Source organism: Canis lupus, chromosome X, assembly GCF_003254725.2.
Source record: "Canis lupus dingo isolate Sandy chromosome X, ASM325472v2, whole genome shotgun sequence".
Taxonomy (NCBI): Eukaryota; Metazoa; Chordata; class Mammalia; order Carnivora; family Canidae; genus Canis; species Canis lupus.
In genome coordinates this window covers 42943649-42958955 of record NC_064281.1, presented here as the reverse complement: position 1 = coordinate 42958955, position 15307 = coordinate 42943649, and the positions used below count along the sequence as shown (strand labels likewise).

Here is a 15307-nt window from a genome sequence, read left to right as displayed (position 1 = left end):
ACCGTTCTCACCAGCAGGGGGAGGTAGCGGATCGACGCTTTGCTCGGTCACACTCGAAACCACCAGATGGGGCCAAAAGATCAGAGTAGGTACCCCCTACCCCCACCCCTTAGCCTTTTCTTTTTCTCGAGGGAAATTTCTCTTCTGCCTCTTGGGAGCCCAGAAGAAAGAAAAGGGGTGCCACTCCCCGCGCGCGCACACCCACCTCCAAAATAATGGAAGTGGGGAGAGCCTCATCTAGCCGGCTCTCCCAACCTCTCCGCCAAAGGGCCGCGCATTGACAAAATCGGGTTTACAATAGTATCCGTTTCTTAAGGCCGTATGACAATCAAATGAGATGATGCAGGTAAAACAGTACTGAACAGATTTTCAGTGTGGGAATCGCGTCTCTCAGAAGCAGACTGCCCACTGAAATATTATTACAGATCCCAGGACTCCGCGGCTTCTGAACTGTTGGCTGCCTGAAATTCCAAAGACGTTATTATTTGCTCCCTGAGCCCAGCCGTGTGCCCAGTATTGCAGGCAGATTCGATGAGAGACGCAGGAACTGCCCGTCAGGCTTTCAACGCAGGTGATCCAGGGATAGGAAAAGTTAATTAACTCTACAAGACCGGATCTAGTAAATGTCAGATGAATTATACAGACAAGAAGCAAATGTTCTAGGAAATCAGAGGAGGGAAATTTCCCAATTATAAGAGGGAGGAGCCTGACCAGAAATGGCCACTGCCACGCCAAGCCCACCTTTCACAAATAGCTATTAAGTCATTTTCTACAACAAGGCAATAGAACAGATCTTAGCTGCCTAATTAAGCCTCTTCCAAACAGGAAACCCCAACATTATCTAAGAGATCCCTTTTCTTTAACAGCTTCCCTCTAGAATAAAAAACGAGAATATTAATAGCATTTTAAAGTCCTTTATTTTCTCCCTCCACTGCTTCAATCACTCATAGAAAAGGCCAGACAGATATGCACAATACAAACATAACATAAATACTTAACAGAAGTAATTGTGCAGCACCATTGCCATGATTTTTCACTTCAGTATGGTTGCCTGAAGCTGCTCTAAATGACATTGTGTATTTTCATGTCTGGAAAATAATTCGGGGGGCAGGGAGAAGTGAAGTTCCCATTTGTGTTGGGCCACAATAAATAATGTCTGTTAATCACTGGTATCACCATGCATTTTCCAAATGGTAGTAGTGTCATCTCATAAACTAAATTAGGCTGCCTAATCTGAGACTAGAAGATATTTGGTGAGACTAACAGACAGACATTGATTTCATGAAGGCTGATAGTTCAACTCATTTAAATTTCAATTTGCTATTATTCATAACAATTACACAGGTCCCATTTTTATTATCTTAAATAGCCCTTTCAAACCAAATGTAAACTGAAAGCATAGTTTAAAGTGTTGATTTGTACAATTACTCGCAAGTTTGTATGGAAGAGATGTTCGAGTAGAATAAACAAAGTTAGAAAACGGTTGACAATGGTTCAGAAAAAAAGAAAAGACAATAAAGCTTCTATGTTTAACGTCTCTATGTTTGGCCCTTAAAGGCTAATCTAAGTGCATAGAACTTCACACATATTCACACACTAACATAGCATACTCCTTCTTTTGACTCTTTGAACATCCTTCTCCCTCACCCATCTGTTCTCACCTCTAGTCAGTGTAAGCTGGTCTGAAAATCAGCAGCCCCCAAGAAAGATGAGGCAGAAGATACACTGTAACCTCTGACTGAGACTCCTCACATTTTTGTTGTTGGTTTCCCAGCCAAATGCTGCTCTTGTTTGCTCCTGGTTAGCCTCCAGGATGACAGGATTGGGGTGCCATGGGACAGGGCTCTAATCATCTGTAATAGTTCTCTTTTTGTCATTCAGGGGATTTGGTAAGATATTTTCCAGGCCCAGATCATAGTTGTTTCCTTCTGGGCTGGGAGACATAGAGACTTTTTGTTTTTTAATCTTAGGGATATACATTCTTCTGCTTGGAGAATAAATACATGTTTTCTTCCTTTGCTTTTTATTCTGCAGACATGAGCCAGACACAGGAGCTCCAGCTTTTTCTATAATCATCAAAAGTTCTCAACAAAAAGGTGATATAGGAAAAGCAAGTCTTGTACTTCAGATTTTAGCTCATCACCACCAACAAAGCCTCTCTCTTTGACCAAAATGTATTTTTTAAAGATTTCGTTTATTTATTCATGAGAGACATAGAGAGAGAGGCAGAGACATAGGCAGAGGGAGAAGCAGGCTCCCTGTAGGGAGCCTGATGTGGGACTCGATCCTGGGACCCCAGCCAGGATCATGCCCTGAGCCAAAAGCAGATGCTCAACCACTGATCCACCCAGGCGTCCTGACCAAAATGTACTTTTTTAAAAAATAAGTTGTATATATTTAAGGTATACAACATGATGATTTGATATAGTCAGGCTCCTCTGAGACTTCTCAACTAGGCCTTAACCTTGGCTTATAACAACTGCAACTTTGGGCACAAACGATATCATCCATTCCTGGGGTGCCTGGGTGGCTCAGTTGGTTAAGCGTCAGCCTTTGGCTCAGGTCATGATCCCAGAGTCCTGGGTCCTGGGTTCTGAGTCCTGGGATTGAGCCCCATGTCAGACTCCCTCCTCAGCAGGGAGTCTTGTCTGCTCTCTCTCCCTTTGTCTCTTCCCTTGCTTCTGCTCTCTCTCTTTCTCTCAGAAAAATAAATAAAATCTTTTAAAAATATATCATCCATTCCGTACATTAAGAGACTTGAACAAACACTAACAGTTTCTGTCAGCTCAAGGCCACGTCCCTAGGATGATGACCCCAACCGCCTTTAAAGGCCTGCCTAAGAAAGTTCAACCCTGACAGAAGAATTTACTGTTTGTGTCAGCCAAAACCTGATTATAGGCCCCTGACCTCCCTTTTCTTAGAACATTTACTTTAGAAAACCTGTCATTGTAAATCCTTTCTCTGTTCCTTTGAGAGCTATCTTCTACAACCCAGAAATATTTTTCTCAAGGACCTGGGAGCCATCCCTTTGAAATGTAATCATCAAGAAAGAAGGACCCTTGTTTCCTAATCTCTATGAAAGGGTAGGAACCTAACTTTGATACCAGTTAGCACACACAGTTGCCCTAATCGCACTGATCACACCTCCCCCGCCAACACACACACACACACACACACACACACACACACTTCCCCTGAGCATTTTTTCCTTTAGCACACCCCAGCATTTAAAACACCTTCTGCTTCTTGTTTCAGTGGATCTGAGCTTTGTTCCTTTGAAGACTCTTCCTTACTGCAGTAGCCTGAATAAAATCTGTCTTGCCACTTTCAACAAATGTATAGCTCTATTTCTCTTTGATGCCATGAACTAACAAGATCAAAACTGTAGAGTGGGGATAAGATATGCAGTCTCAGGGGTAACAAGGAAAGGAAGAAATTGAAGTAGACCAAGAATACAAAACTCTATTATTTGGGATATCATCCCAGCTTATTTTTAATTCAGATACATTTATTCACACACATGAGGTTAAAGTGGAAACATGTGGGAAAAGGGCAAGAAGAAGATAAGACAAGTCTTGGGCACAATGTGAGCCATTTGATGATGGGTTAATGTTTCCAAACTGGGGCTAAACTAAAGGCATCTCAAAGTCTAACAGAAATCCTCTAAAGAATATGGTAGCCTGCAACCCAGCACTGGCCATATAATGAAAAAGAATAAGCCGGGCTCAGGTCCTTTCATAGCTTAAAAAAGTCTGTGCAAGCTGACCATATCCCAGGTAGACTGGCCTTTTTTCTGGGATAATTATGTCTCATGATGAAAGTTAGAGCTTGCAGAATCCTAAGAATGGAGCCCCCAACTTTATGTTGTCACTGTTCTCTATAGAAACAGCGATGTCATGAAGTAGAAATTCTGGTGTCAGCTGGCAGGGAAGGCTTTAGGAGAGTATGGAGGGTTGAGGAAAGAAGTAACATCTTGGGTCAGACTGGAGGGGTCATCACAGCATCCCAATTAACAAAAAAGAAATCATTCCAAGCTTCTACAGAATAGCCTACTCTGCTACTACAAAGGTAAGGGCATCTTCTGACTTCTTTTTGACTAGCTAAGGGGGTGTCTTGATAGTGAGGTGAAACCACAAACTATTAAGGCAGCCTCCCAACTTTCTATTTTTACTCTCAGGATAACCAGACAGGACTTAGCCATTTTTTCTGTTTCTACGTAAATCCAAAGATCTCTTGCCACATAACTCTGAATCTCTAGTGGGAAACCCAAAGAGAAATAAGACAAGATGTGAAAGTTAATACTGTATTATTCATAAAGGCTAGTGGTGATTCTGTATGTGAAAAATACAGACCCCCACCAAACTGGTAACTAATATGATTAGATTGTTCTGGAAACAAGAAGAGGAAAGAGAAAGGAAGTCTGAAGGGATTATAAATTGGACAAAATGTGAAATAAATATGTGTGCCCTCCTAGAAAAAGGTTGTTGTACAGTAGACAGCCTGAGTGCTTTTGATGTGAAGGGCAACTGAGTTTGCCAGACTGCCACGCCTTTGCTGAGGTTGCTAGTTTCAGGCATTGTGACCCAACCAACCATGTTGTCATACCCCAGGGTCAGAGGCAGCAGGGAAAAGCCTGGCCCATCAGTCTCGTCCAACTGCTGACGGGGGTGGCAGCCAGCTGCAGGTGCCCAAGAACTTGGCACTGCCCAGTTCCATCTAAAGGGGCACATCTCCCTTCTGGGTGGCACAATTTCAGCCAAAAGCCTAAAATAGCTTCATTATCAAGGTAATGAGTCCACAATTTTTTTCATTCTTTAGGATTTGGACTGAGGCTGTATCCAAATCATATGAAGTACCTCTATGACTCCCCTTCTTTTTTTCTACGCTAGTCATCTCTTAGCTTTGTTTGTTTGTTTGTTTGTTTGTTTGTTTTTAAGAAACTCCCTCTTCTGAGCGGGTGTGGGAAGGCCTTTCCTAAAACCTTTTCAGGGATGGGTTTCAGGGAAGTGAGGACCCAAAAAGATCTGTGTCAGGGGAATGACAAAGAATAGAAATGTAATATTATCATGTGAAAAGATAACCAGAGGATTGATGTCATAAAAATGTTGAGAGGGAGAGAGAGGGAGGGGAGGAGGGAAGGAGGAGGGAGGAGGGCAGGGGAGAGGGAGGAAGGGAGGAGTAAGGCGGAAGGGGAAAAAGAGGGAGAGAGAGAAGGAGGAGGAAAGGAGAGAGAGAGGGAGGGGAAAGGAAGAAGGGAGACAGAGAAGGAACTAGAGGTTAAAAGGGGTGTCCATTTTGAAGGAAGTTGGGGGAAAGGAATTCAACAGCCCTCTAATAACTTAGCAAAAAAACCTCTCTTGTTAAATTTTAAAAAGAAATCAAATTCAAGCTCCAAAACAATTCTACTGAGCTCTTAACTGTATCTTCCTGAACATAGATCTGAGGTCTTACATAGCAAAAATTAGCTAGTGGCTCTGCCATTTCCCTTAGACTTTAAGTTCCGGGCCAGGGTTGGAGGTGGCAAGGGGGCTAAAGGTAGTTGGCAGAGGTTCTTTTTTCTTTCAAAATTAAAATTAAACTTGGGCTATAGGATCAGGGTCTGGTCTTCCCTCAGACATTTGTCTCTTGGTTATATTTATAGCTATTAGACTTTTCTCAACATTCAGAAACTCATTCTATATGTTGGAATCTTATATGTTTTGATAAAAAAAGGACTATTTATTCACTGTACTGGTATTGACCCTAATCTTTTCCAATGGCCCTGTGTAATAAGTATTAGGGATATTTACCTAATTTTACTTTCTTTAATGTAATGAGAAAGACTCTGATTGAACTGGAGTTAGCTAAAATTCAGTTAAAGAGGATGAGGTGAGCTTTATTCTTTGAGGTACTCAAGAGTGAGTAAACAAGAGCAGACACAGATGAGATTTAGTGGAGTTGGGTAGAAGCAAATCATTAAATTTTATCCTCACAGTCTCTAGATCTTTAAGTTTGCTTCCCAGCCTGCCATTTTTCTGACTGGCTTTCTCACAAGTTAATACAATACTCCCATGATTCCAAATACTTGGTGTGAGGAGTATAAATGAAAGGAGACTAAGGACCGTGTTAAAAGATAATGATTTGATTATCAAACTCAAACATTTCATAGTGTCCTTCCTTCTTTGCTCACCCCACAGTTCCTAACCTAAACCTGATTGAGACAAGAGATGGGTTTCAGAAAGCCCTTCAGAGGTTCTTATCCAAACTCAGCTAGTTTCTAAAAACCATATACAAATATTCGGATTTCTTTTCTTTCTGTTTACAGATGTCTGATGATATTGACTGGTTACACAGCCGCAGGGGCGTGTGCAAGGTAGATCTCTACAGCCCAACAGGACAGCAAGATCAGGACCGGAAAGTGGTAAGATAAAAAATTACCAAGGAGTAGAAAGGTTTGGTGTATAAGTATAAATATCCTGGAACCCAGGATAGACTAATGGAGAGTGATACTGTGATGTCTCTAAGCAACCAAGCTCAATGAGGTCTGTGGGGGATCAGTGTGCTTTATACATCACACAAGGACGAATTAAGGGAGAGGCGGAACCATATGTGATATAAAGGACCTGGGGAGGGAGGACTAAGGGGGAGCCTGTGGGAGGGAGGAGTGGTGGTTGCCTAGTTACCAGCCCCTATTACCTAACACTTCTGAAGTCACAATGTCACCTAGCTACCAGTAAGTTACACTAAAGTGGGACTCCCTCAAGAGGGCAAAATGCTTCATGCTCTGCTTCCCAAACTTTGAGTGATTTGCGTAGTACTTCACATTTTTATCATGTTCAAGTGCCACTTATACTATTATTTACTTAATATGTGTTTTTGCAATGTTTTTAAAAATGAATTTAAATTCAAATACATTTAAAAATTACCATCACCCTAAGCATTAGTGTCCACAATGCCACAGGTTTGATGTTTTAGGGTGTATTTTCCAAATAAACAACAAATGTACCTATTAAATACAAACATCTATTTATGTACCACCTAAAATATCCTATATCATTAATAGTAAAAATACCACATTTGGGGAACACTATAGCAGAAAGTGCTCTAAACTGGGAGCCCAGAGAATCAACTTCTAATGAAAGTTCCACCTGGGATCCCTGGGTGGCGCAGCGGTTTAGCTCCTGCCCTTGGCCCAGGGCGCGATCCTGGAGACCGGGGATCGAATCCCACATCGGGCTCCCGGTGCATGGAGCCTGCTTCTCCCTCTGCCTATGTCTCTGCCTCTCTCTCTCTCTCTCTGTGACTATCATAAATAAATAAAAAATTAAAAAAAAAAAGAAAGTTCCACCTTTGAGTTTGTGTCAGTTGGGCAAGCCACCTTTCTTCTCAGTTTTCTTAATAAATGTGGATATGATATTTTGGGCCTCTCTCTGACAGATAGGCATTCTCATTTAGGAGATATAGTAATGCTAAGTTTCTATGTGCCTAATAATAATTATATTAGCATTTTATGGAGTACTTACTATGTACAGGCACGCTGCTAAATGCTTTACATGCAGTATATCAATCAATCCTCTACTTTATAGAACCCTATAAGGTAGGCATTGTCATCTCCCAGAATGAGATTAAGGTGTTTAGAGTTTTTCTAAATTTACTCTTCTAATTTGATGCAGATATGCTTTGTTGATGTGTCCACCCTGAATGTGGAAGATAAAGATTCCAAGGTGAGTATTCTCTGTTTCCCTCATCTGGAATCAGTGCAAAACTGCCGAGAGGGTTATCAGTAACAGCATGAGGAAAGGGAAAGTTTGTGGCAGAGAGTGGAAAGGTAGAGGAGCCTCAAATGGAAAGCCATTGATTTTGCAAGCCAGGATCCCTAGTTCAGAATTTACGGTCACTCTTGATACCAAATCTCATTTTAGAAGCCACTTAAGTTGTTGGTACGGCTGAAAGAATTAAAGCAGCATGGAAAATAGTATATCAGAGAAGTGAGATTTAAAAAAAACCTGTCTAAAAGTTTGATGATTAATGAAATATAGTTCCTGAGACTGACAACTTTGTCAATATCTTCAGTGGGATTAGAGCAAGGAGAGTAGTAATTTGTGGTAGAAACTTTATCATTCTTCAAAGACTAGCTGGTATTACAGTCCTACTGCTCCTTCAGAAAGAAGAGGGATAATCAGAGACATAACAGTCATTTGAAGTCATTTTGAAGTGGTAGCCTAGGAAAGTCTCAAAAAGCAACTGTACATAAAAATCTTATCCCTTAATTCCATAGGATGCTGCTGGTTCCAGTTCAGAAGGTGACTTAAACTTGGGAAATCTGGAAGAAAAAGAGATTATTGTGATCAAGGATACTGAGAAGCAAGACCAGTCTAAGGTATGGTTAGCTTCTGAGCTCACCCTTTCTAATTCTCAGAGCCCAATATTGAGTCTGAGCCCAATATTGAGTCTGACTCTGGTTCAGAGATAGTAAGATAACTACTGTCATACAGGCCCATAAATTTTATTACTACGACATTCTAAAGAACATAGTCCTAAGTTTAGAGGCACGGTAAGTTCAATGCTCTTCTTATCATAATGAAGATATGGGCTTATAAGCAAGATCCTTTGCAATGTACTTTGCTGGCTTATAATAGGCTTGAGTGCCCTACATTGCTCAGAAACCAAGAAGAATGAATAAGGATATGGAGCAGAGTGAATCCACAATGACCAAGTACTATAGTTGCCTGGTTCCTACCCCCTTGTCTAAGAGATTACCTAGGCTATTGGGTACCATAAAGTTAGAACCAATTAGACTTGCATGCCACTGTTCCACACAGAGTCCTTTTGTTTTGTGTAAGTATTCTAGATTATATCTGTTAGGCTCCTCATTTGGGGTAGGCATTAAAGCACATGAGAAGTCACCCTCGCAGTCCTACATGCCTGGAGTGGCTGGTATTGGAGCAGAATATTTTGTTTTGGTGCAAAAGAGCCAAATATTTCTTTTTTCTATCTTCTTGGACTCATGCTATAATGAGAAATGTAATTTCTGGCCCCGGACACATTTGGAATGATGAGAGTGGCCCCTAAGGAAGGAAATGCCAGTTACAAAATATTCTCTAAATAGTTTTGGGTTCAGTTGGGGGTGGCCAACTCCATTTTGGAGTCTCAGGAAAGGAATAAATTATAACTAGTATTTATTTTTAAGAGTAGTCCATATTTCCTGCACACAAGGCAGATCTCCTTGATTGTATCAAGCCTATTTGCAAAAAGTTGACCTTATTGTTGACCTTATGTTTCCAGGAATTCTGTGAAAAGACCGGAGATGAAGCAATGGAAGGGGCAAAGAGGGGATTGGCACTAAGTGCCAAGTAGAAGATGTGTACAGTACAGATACACATATCCAGACTTGTGCATACACAGTCATAGGCATATAAATCTACACAAAGTGACACACACATTGATATATACATTTATACATATTAACAAAAAATAATTTATACAAGCAAAAGCATACTCCTGTCTGGCTACACATGACATTGACAAATATACACAAGCACTAATATAACAAACTTAATTCTTAAACAATGACTTACACACATACACAAAGATACACAGTTATACAATCAGATACCTTGACATGCTCATGTATGACACACATAAACATCCATGTATATATCCATGCACACCATGCATAAATGTATACTCACACACCCATAACATTTGATAAAAACACAGTGACCATATAGACTCAGCTATAAGCATACACACTTATAAATATACTTCATGTTGATACACACACATAGAAACTTAAACAAAATGATAGTCACTTATTTTTGTATGCATTGATACATACATTGACACAAATGCAAGAACATCCCCACTCATGTACTCACACACAAACTCAAATGCCACGGTGTGTGTGATACTGACACACATTCTCAAGCACAGACATAGCATATAAACATAACAAATGATAGCCAATTGACAGACTACACAGTCATTATACATTCACTTATTTATATGTACTCATATTTTAACATACACATTTATTAATATTTCATACATTAATTATACATTAATGTGTTAATGAGCATATATGTTAATATGTGAGTGTATGCTCTAATATACACAAATGCATTTATAGCTGCATGATACATGCTACTGGATTTATATCATAAATATATGCACATCATTTCAAATCAATTGCTTATTTACATATTCTCAGACACACTGATATACACACTCTTATGTTTATATTCCCACACACATAACAAAATATACACACTAACATGTACATGTTGGCTTATACAGTAGGCAGTGGGTATTGATGTCAACATATTATTTATTACACGTGCTTACACATACACATGTGCACTGACATACACATATACGGCAAACATACACATAGGCATTTTCACATTGCACAATACAGACTGACACATTCTCACATCTACTGAGATGTTCACACTTATGAATTGCTATATTGATGTGCATATGCACACAATGATATAAGGATACATTTTTGACATACATTTTGAGATAAGAACACATACACAGATGAAATCAACAAATAAATTGATATATAAATAGTTAAGTGTACAAATGTATATACTCAGCTTTTGCTGCTGCCACTTGTGTTTAAATGTGTATTAATGATTGCAATTGTATATTATGTTCCATGCAAATTCTAAAGGCCTAGTCCCTGATCTGTGCAGTTTAGAAGATCTATCTTATAAATAAAATTAGGGATAAAATATTTTTTTGTAAATAAAATAAGTAAATAAAATAAAAGAAAGAAGTACCCTACCCAAACTCTTATGGATAGGTGTTCTTCTTTTTTTAGACAGAGGGATCCGTGTGCCTTTTCAAACAAGCTCCCTCTGATCCCATAAGTGTCCTTAATTGGCTTCTCAATGACCTCCAGAAGTATGCCTTGGGTTTCCAACATGCACTGAGCCCCTCAACCTCTAGCTGTAAACATAAAGTAGGAGACACAGATGGCGAATATCACAAAATACCCTCCGGGAACTGCTACAGCGTCTATGCTGATCAAGTGAACATGGATTATATGGCCAACGGACCTCAAAGTCTACGTCTCGAAATAACAGCAGCCAAAAACACCAACAATAATCAGAGTCCTTCTACTCCTCCAGCAAAATCTCCTAGCAGTCAGAGGGCAGTTATTTCCCCTGATGGCGAATGTTCTATGGATGACCTTTCTTTCTATGTCAACCGACTATCTTCTCTGGTAATCCAGATGGCCCGTAAGGAAATCAAGGAGAAGTTGGAAGGTGGAAGCAAATGCCTTCATCATTCAATCTACCCATCCCCTGGGGACAAAGGGAAAAACAGCCCTCGCAGCCCTGTGAGCAAGATTGCTTCTGAAATGGCCCATGATGCTGTGGAATTGACCTCTGCAGAAATGCGAGGCACTGGGGAGGAGTGTAAGGAAGGTGGCCGGAAAACCTTCCTGTATAGTGAACTATCCAACAAGAACAAGAGTGGAGACAAACAGATGTGCCAAAGAGATAGCAAAGAATTTGCAGATTGTATCAGCAAAGGGCTCATGGTTTATGCAAATCAGGTGGCATCTGACATGATGGTCTCTGTTATGAAAACCTTGAAAATACATAGCTCTGGGAAGCCAATTCCGGCCTGTGTGGTCCTGAAGAGGGTGTTGTTAAAGCACACCAAAGAAATTGTGTCTGATTTGATTGATTCCTGCCTGAAGAACCTGCATAATATCACTGGGGTCCTGATGACTGACTCAGACTTTGTCTCAGCTGTCAAGAGGAATCTGTTCAACCACGGAAAACAAAATGCTGCAGATATCATGGAGGCTATGCTGAAGCGTCTGGTCAGTGCTCTTCTTGGCGAGAAGAAGGAGACTAAATGTCAGAGTCTGTCATACGCATCCTTGAAAGCGGGGTCCCATGACCCTAAATGCAAGAACCAAAGTCTTGAATTCTCAGCCGTGAAAGCTGAGATGAAGGGGAAGGACAAAGGCAAAATGAAACCAGAGCAGTGCAAGTCATTGACCAGTGCTGAAAAAGTCGGTGAACACATCCTCAAGGAGAGCCTGACCATGTGGAACCAAAAGCAAGGAAACCAAGGCAAGATGCCTGGCAAAGTATGTGCCAATAAAGAGGAAAAAAGAGAAAAGATCAGCCCTTCCACAGACTCACTGGCAAAGGACTTGATTGTGTCTGCCCTTACGCTGATCCAGTACCATCTGACCCAGCAGGCCAAAGGCAAAGATGCATGTGAAGAAGATTGTCCTGGCTCTACCACAGGCTATATGACTCAGAGTGCCCAATACGAAAAGTGTGGAAGTGGACAAAGTGCCAAGGCACTCTCAATGAAACATCTAGAATCTCATGGAGCTCCTGGACCCTCTACCTCTCTAAAGGACAATCAACAGCTGGACTCCCAGAAGCTGGATATGTCAAACATCGTTCTAATGCTGATTCAGAAACTGCTTAGTGAGAGCCCCTTCAACTGTGATGACCTATGTGAAAGCGAGAACAAGCGTTCTGAGCCCAGGACAAACAAAGCAGCTTCCATGTCCAAGAAGTCTGACAGAGGGGAAGAACAATGCCAGGACAATCAAGAACTTGACTTTATCAGTGGGATGAAGCAAGTGAACCGCCAATTTATAGATCAACTGGTAGAATCTGTGATGAAGTTGTGCCTTATCATGGCTAAGTATAGTAATAATGGGGCAGCCCTCGCTGAGTTGGAGGAACAAGCAGCCTTGGCAAACAACCCCAATTACCAGGTTGGTGGCTCCAGGTGTAGTCAAGATGGTGCGATGTCACAGAACCATCAGGACTCTCCTGGACCTGAAGTCATAGTTAATAATCAGTGCTCAACAAGTAGCTTGCAGAAGCAGCTTCAGGCTGTCCTGCAGTGGATTGCAGCCTCCCAATTTAACGTTCCCATGCTCTACTTCATGGGAGATGATGATGGACAACTGGAGAAGGTAAGCAATGCAACAAGCACAAGAAGAAAAGAGGGTTGGAATGGGCAGGGGGAGGGAGGCAGCATGGTACTTAGAGTTCAGGAGCAGTCCAATTTTTTTCCCAATCCTATTCCTTACTATGCACTTCACAAACTGCTTTCACTTCACACAAAGACAAAAGGGGTTAACCGTGAACTAAATGGGGATCTGGATACCTCAAGGCCTGTGCATTTCCACCAAGACAAGGAGAGAGGTTAGCTCATTTTAACAGGACCCTTTCAACAAACTATTTGGTAACACATCTCAGGGAGCAATTTTTAAGTCTTACATTTTGAGTTTGAAGGGGTTGGAGAAAGAAAAAAAAAAAGGGAACTTCTCCCCAAACTCAGGGGTCCTGCAAGTGCCCCAAGAGTACTTGCCTTCTTAAATTTTTTGCCCGAGGCACCACACTTGTTTCACCCTAATCAGTTTCATAAAGGCCAGCATTCATAAACATAAAAGTTCTCTCTTCTCTCTCTTCTTTCTCTCTCTCTCTCTCTCTCTCTCTCTCACACACACACACACACACACACACACACACACACACACCACAGCTGTGTTTTCTACATTACATGGAGTTAAATAAGATCCTGAACCAAATTATTTTCAGTCCAGGACCAGGAGATTGTCCCTACTTCCAATCTCATATTTTTTTCATAGTGAAGTTGGGAAATGGCAACCCCTAACCTTGACCTAGCAATAATCACAAACTAACTGAAGGACCTAGCACCTATAAGATGTATTTGGTGAACACACATGATCCCAGAGTTTGTTTTCTAAAGTTCAAAGAGAAAGTCCTGTGGCATTTTTATCTGTCATTGAAGGGGGGGGGGGCAAGGAAAAGGGAAAGCCCTGTCAGGAGCCTCCGGTCCTGGATCTGTGTCAGGCTTTACTCTAATCCTAGAAGCATGGGTGGGAAGATGAGTTCAGGGGTGACAGGGGTGGAGTGCTTCATTTAATCCATCCAGGTCCCTTCTCCAAAATTATTATGTGACTCAAAATACCTCTGCTCTCTCCACAGCTTCCTGAAGTTTCAGCTAAGGCGGCAGAGAAGGGGTACAGTGTAGGGGATCTTCTTCAAGAGGTCATGAAGTTTGCCAAGGAACGACAACTGGATGAAGCCGTGGGAAACATGGCTAGGAAACAACTGCTAGACTGGTTGCTCACTAACCTGTGAGCTAACAACTCCTTTGACTCCTCTCCATTTACCCCCCTAGCAGCATTCCATCCCAGCCTGAACACCCCACCCATCAGGCCAGTGAACTGCACATCACACAATTGTATTTCCCAATACATCTGAGCAGTTTGTGCAAATACAGGGTGTCCAAAAGCTGGGCAAGAACATGAATAAAAAAAATTAAAAAAGTGTAATTGTTTTTTTGATCAGATAGACCCAAGGCAAGGGAGGAGAATGGGTCTAATTCCAAGGACTGGTGATAGTGTTGGACTTGTGTCCAGATTTCACCCTGGGTTCTTTTCTGAGCACCCAAGACAGGGATATGACATATGTCCCAAGTCCCTAAGTAATTTGGTTTGTCCAAATGATCTCAGCTCACAATCTATTTAGAGTTTTGCCACCTGGAGCCTCCCTGTTTCTCTCAGAATTGCTCACCTAACTTGATATTTCCCCTCCTAATCCCAAGGATGCAGCCTCCTTGGTGTCTACTGAGAACTTGAAGATAGGCTATCTTACATGAAATCTAACTGAAAAAAGTAAGTATATTACCCATGGACATTGCTCATGCACACCCTCACTGTTCACTGCACATGGATAAATACTATCCAGATCTACAATTGGATCTGATCCTTTTAGGTGTGAATAAAGCATTCTTAGAAGTCATTTACTTCAACTGATGAGATGTCTTTGTCTTCCATGAGTCTGAGGGAAAATTCTGAGAATAAAGCTATAGGATGGTAAATTCATAGCCACCCTATGTGAATCCCAATGTATCTTTTGAGACTAGCACTAAATCCTCAGATTTGTTGCATGCTTCTCAGAAGCATGTTTCAATCATAATGCTAGAATTAATTGCAAATAAGATCAAGAGAGTGGTTTCAGCTGCGTGGTCCTCTGTTGGCTAGTTTGCTGTGGCATATGCTGGTGCCTTTGAGGTGTCATGGCTTAGTAGAAAAGCGTAGGATGTGAGATCCTTCTGGATTCAAAAGTCAAAACTTTTGCCTTTTACTAGTCACATGGCTTTACAGAGTTAACTAGACCCAGCCTGTTTCCTTACCTGTAAAGTATGGCCAAAAATTACCTTCACTACAGCTTCAAGTAGAGCAGTGGATGGGAGGATGCTTTACACAGGGGAATCTTGTTATAAATGTAGCTATATGAAGGAA

The 15307-nt window shown here is 41.2% G+C and overlaps 1 protein-coding gene across 2 annotated transcripts; it reads left to right on the top strand.

Moving 5' to 3' along the window:
- Positions 1-3908: 3908 nt before the first annotated feature.
- AKAP4 (A-kinase anchoring protein 4) lies at positions 3909-14326 on the top strand. Of its 2 annotated transcripts, none has more exons than XM_025468636.2 (6): positions 3909-4068; positions 6305-6400; positions 7653-7703; positions 8258-8359; positions 10808-12946; positions 13986-14326. In XM_025468636.2, exons 2-6 carry the CDS (start codon positions 6305-6307, stop codon positions 14139-14141), a joined length of 2544 nt encoding a protein of 847 aa, XP_025324421.1. In that variant the 5' UTR covers positions 3909-4068; the 3' UTR covers positions 14142-14326. The 2 variants fall into 2 exon arrangements, with proteins under 2 accessions (XP_025324421.1, XP_025324420.1); XM_025468635.2 differs by lacking the exon at positions 3909-4068 and adding an exon at positions 4629-4786.
- Positions 14327-15307: the final 981 nt, after the last annotated feature.

What these genes read in the sequence shown, in the direction of transcription:
- AKAP4 (XM_025468636.2), top strand. Translation starts at nt 6,305, where the DNA reads ATGTCTGATGATATTGACTGGTTACACAGCCGCAGGGGCGTGTGCAAG. An exon ending in AAGATCAGGACCGGAAAGTG is followed by an intron (nt 6,401 to 7,652) that starts GTAAGATAAAAA and finishes AATTTGATGCAG; the next exon opens with ATATGCTTTGTTGATGTGTC. An exon ending in AGAAGCAAGACCAGTCTAAG is followed by an intron (nt 8,360 to 10,807) that starts GTATGGTTAGCT and finishes TTCTTTTTTTAG; the next exon opens with ACAGAGGGATCCGTGTGCCT.